Genomic DNA, 3,440 nt, shown 5'->3' with positions numbered 1-3,440 from the left:
GCCTGTTTGGTTGCTGCCCTGACCAACATGTCTGACAAATTTTGATGCCTCAAAATACCCTGAGAATTTGATAATCTAAAGCCTGGCCAGGCATGAGCAAAATTAGTTGTTTGGTTGAAATCATATGACTGAGGCAACACGTAAAGTGAATATTAAACATTCAACTTGAAAAAACGTAAAACAGAGGAATACGCTTTGCTCAATCCCTTTCCCTTTCCCAGATTGATTTCAGTTTCACGATTCACCAACGGAATCACCTCATCTCATCTCGTCCTCTTTGTGAAATTAACAAGCACAACTCTTCAATTGCAGCCACAACATGCGGAACTGACCATGAGCAACACAAGAGCAAATATGTTACACGGTACGGGGATACGAATATGGGGATACGGATACGGAGATACACGAAAACGGCATTTTCTAAAATTCACTAACGGGGATACAGCAAGTGTATATATAAAAAGTTTAAAAATGCACATGTATACTATATTATATAGGGTAACAAAATTGAGATGGCACTGGATTTGATCGCTTGCATGCAGATGTGAAGGCGCCAAACCTCCCGGTACGCTGCATGGCATTTGCACCTACCGTATATACCAACCACCTGTCCTCCCCTTTCCTTAATTCTCTTTTTCTTTTCCTTAATTCTCTGCCCATCCCATCTAATTAGCAGTCGGTCCCAGCTTCCCTCTCTCCTCTGTACGTCCCCTCCAATCGATCCTCTTCCCAGGAACCTGTTCATCTCTTCCTGGCCGGCAGTAGGTTTGGCCGCCGCCGTCCAACTCCGGCGACCACATCGTCCCGCGTCCGCCCCTGCCGCCACGGAGAGCTCTGTCCCGAGCTTCTCCGCGGAGAGCTCCCGTCCCGGTGATTTTGCTGTGATTTTTGATTTTGATTTTTGGTGTACCATGTGAATTTTTATTTTGGATCCATCGTGTACCATGATTTTGTGTTGTGATTTTGGAGTACCATCATGTATCATGTGATTTTGGAATATCATCATGTACCATGTGACTTTTGAATCTTTGTGGTTTCCTATTTAAATGTTCGTGATTTGATATTTGAGTACCATCATGTACCCATGGTACATGACGAGGTACTAGTTATTTATGAATGTTTGTGTTCTAATTTTGTCCCGGTACATGATGTAATTTATCGTTGATGTGGTACTTGTTAATTGTATCTGTGATGTACCTTCACGTACTCATCATATACCTTCATGTACTTGTCATGTGCACGAGGTACTTACAAATTGTTAAGGTAAATGTGATGTACCATACGATATACCCGTATCATAAATTCATGTATAGGAGATATTTAAAAACTGTTAAGGTACAATACATATATCATAATGTACTAAATATGTACTTAAAAAATATGTCATGTACCATAATATTCTTAAAATGGGAGAGAGAAAGAAAAAGAGCAAAAGGTTGTCAGTGGTTAGACTGTTAAACCTCTCTAATTTAAAGTGGAGAGAGAGAAAAAATGAGACAAAAAGACAAACTTATGGCTAGCAGGGTGGGTGCAAATGGTACAGAGGGCACCGCCTCCGCGTTAATGTGAAGGCAAGCTGGCCGCCGAGGAGAACTCCGCAGCTTTGCGTTCACGATCTGCAACACCCTAATGCGTGAGAGTCGATGGTGCACTCGTGCACTCGTGCGTGAGACTCAAGTAGGCTTCCTAATGGGCTGCGGAGCCAGTAGTAATTGGCCTGCTGATGACCCGTGTGTACCCCAGCCCTTTTTTAATTTTTTAATTCGGAAAAGTGAACTAATCGGGAAACACGAATATCCCATGCTATCTCCGCGTATCCCCGTTTTATGCCGTATCCTGCACAGATACGGCAGGTCTTGGACGTATCCATGCAAGCAATCATGCGGACATAGATTAATGGATACTGCAAGCGCAAAACTCCAATTGATCATGGGGCTTTGGCATCCAAGAAGAAAGCCATACATGCATCCTTACAAGAAGCTGAAGGGTCGTAGGCTGCAGTTACCACCATGGTCGGAGGCGGCGGCTGCACCGCATCGTCGCAGCGACGACAACAACGACAGGACTTGGAGGCGGTGACAGGGGCATGAAATCGTTGTTGTCACACGAAGAAATTACCGGGTGTGTACGCGCCCAGTAAATCCCCATTTCATTATTCAATTCCTTATTACTAGTGCCACATGCAAGAATGTGACCACACTTATATACTACACTACGATCAAAGGCGCTCACACACAGTGCATGCATACGAGTCGGCTGCTAGCTAGTATAGCCTAGCTTAGTGCTGGTCATCGACTCATCGGGGGAGAAGACGCCGCATTCCATGGGCTCGATCTGGCACATGGTCGGCAGCCCTGCCATGTATCGCCGCGCCTTGATCAACCCCACGCGACTGACCTTCTGCTCCGGCTCCTGCTCCATCAGATCCCAATCATAGATCACTGATCCTGCCCGACTGATCCCAGCCGTCCCGCCGTAGACGAGCCCCTCTCCTCCTTGCTGACACCTCGCCGTCTCACCGGCGCCGTAGAACCCGCCTTCTCCCTGCCGCCGCTCATCGCCGCAGCGCCGCCCTGCTTGCCCTTGCTCTTCCGTCATGCAGCCAGGAGATGAGTAGTGCGACCCTTGGTCCAGCGGCGCCGGCATGCTCTGCTCGTAGCCTCTCACCATGCCGCGGATGGCGGCGCAGCGGCACGGGAGGCTGACGGCCTGGAGCTGCTCGCAGCACCGGTCCCTGGCGCCCCACTGGACGCCGGCGAGGCCCCCGGGCGCGCGGCCGGTCAGATGCCGGTGCAGGATCTGCCGGCACGCGTCCAGCGGGTTCTGCTGGACCTCGAGCCGGCACCGCGCGTCTCCGAGTACACCCTCCTGCTGCTCGGAGGACGACGACATGCCTCTTCCTTGGACGACGGAGAGGGACACCAGGAACGCCGCGAAGAATAAGATGAACTTACCCATATTAGTTTTCGCTGCTGGTTTTGCCTGATTTCCTTTCTTGTTTCTGATGTTCTTGGTGGTGACCGATCAATGAGATTATATTGTGTTGTGGCGATAGAACTGGCGATCAGTGTTGGGTTTTATACACAGTGATGCATATGTTAGAGGACATGGTTGTGTGCACGGATGCACGCACGCTGAGATTGGGATCAAAAAAGAAGAAACGTGAGAGGGAGAACAAGGGTTAGGTGAGGAACTTTGAAGATTGAAAAGGTGCAGGAGCGCAAATGCTTGGAAGATTGAAATGGTGCAATATGGTTTGGAACTTTGAAGATCGCAAATGCGTTTGTTTTCTTGTAGCGTACATGGTTTGTTAGTGGAAGTATATGGAGGTGTCTGCCTACAAAGTGTGCCATACTTGTGTGTATCGGTTGATGAACTAGGGATTATGGAAATGTGAAGAAGACAAAGGTTTGTTAGAGGGGAGTGGGATGGTTTGAGTG

At 48.3% G+C, this 3,440-nt stretch overlaps 1 protein-coding gene across 1 annotated transcript; it reads right to left on the bottom strand.

The window, feature by feature from the left end:
* Positions 1-2,034: 2,034 nt before the first annotated feature.
* Positions 2,035-3,440, bottom strand: LOC104582623 (19 kDa globulin). Its single transcript, XM_010232904.3, has one exon. The coding sequence runs from the start codon at positions 2,956-2,958 to the stop codon at positions 2,260-2,262; it is 699 nt and encodes a 232-aa protein (XP_010231206.1). The 5' UTR covers positions 2,959-3,440; the 3' UTR covers positions 2,035-2,259.

Source organism: Brachypodium distachyon, chromosome 2, assembly GCF_000005505.3.
Source record: "Brachypodium distachyon strain Bd21 chromosome 2, Brachypodium_distachyon_v3.0, whole genome shotgun sequence".
Lineage (NCBI taxonomy): Eukaryota > Viridiplantae > Streptophyta > Magnoliopsida > Poales > Poaceae > Brachypodium > Brachypodium distachyon.
The sequence above is the reverse complement of the archived record's forward strand: the minus strand, read 5'-3'. Positions and strand labels throughout refer to the sequence as shown.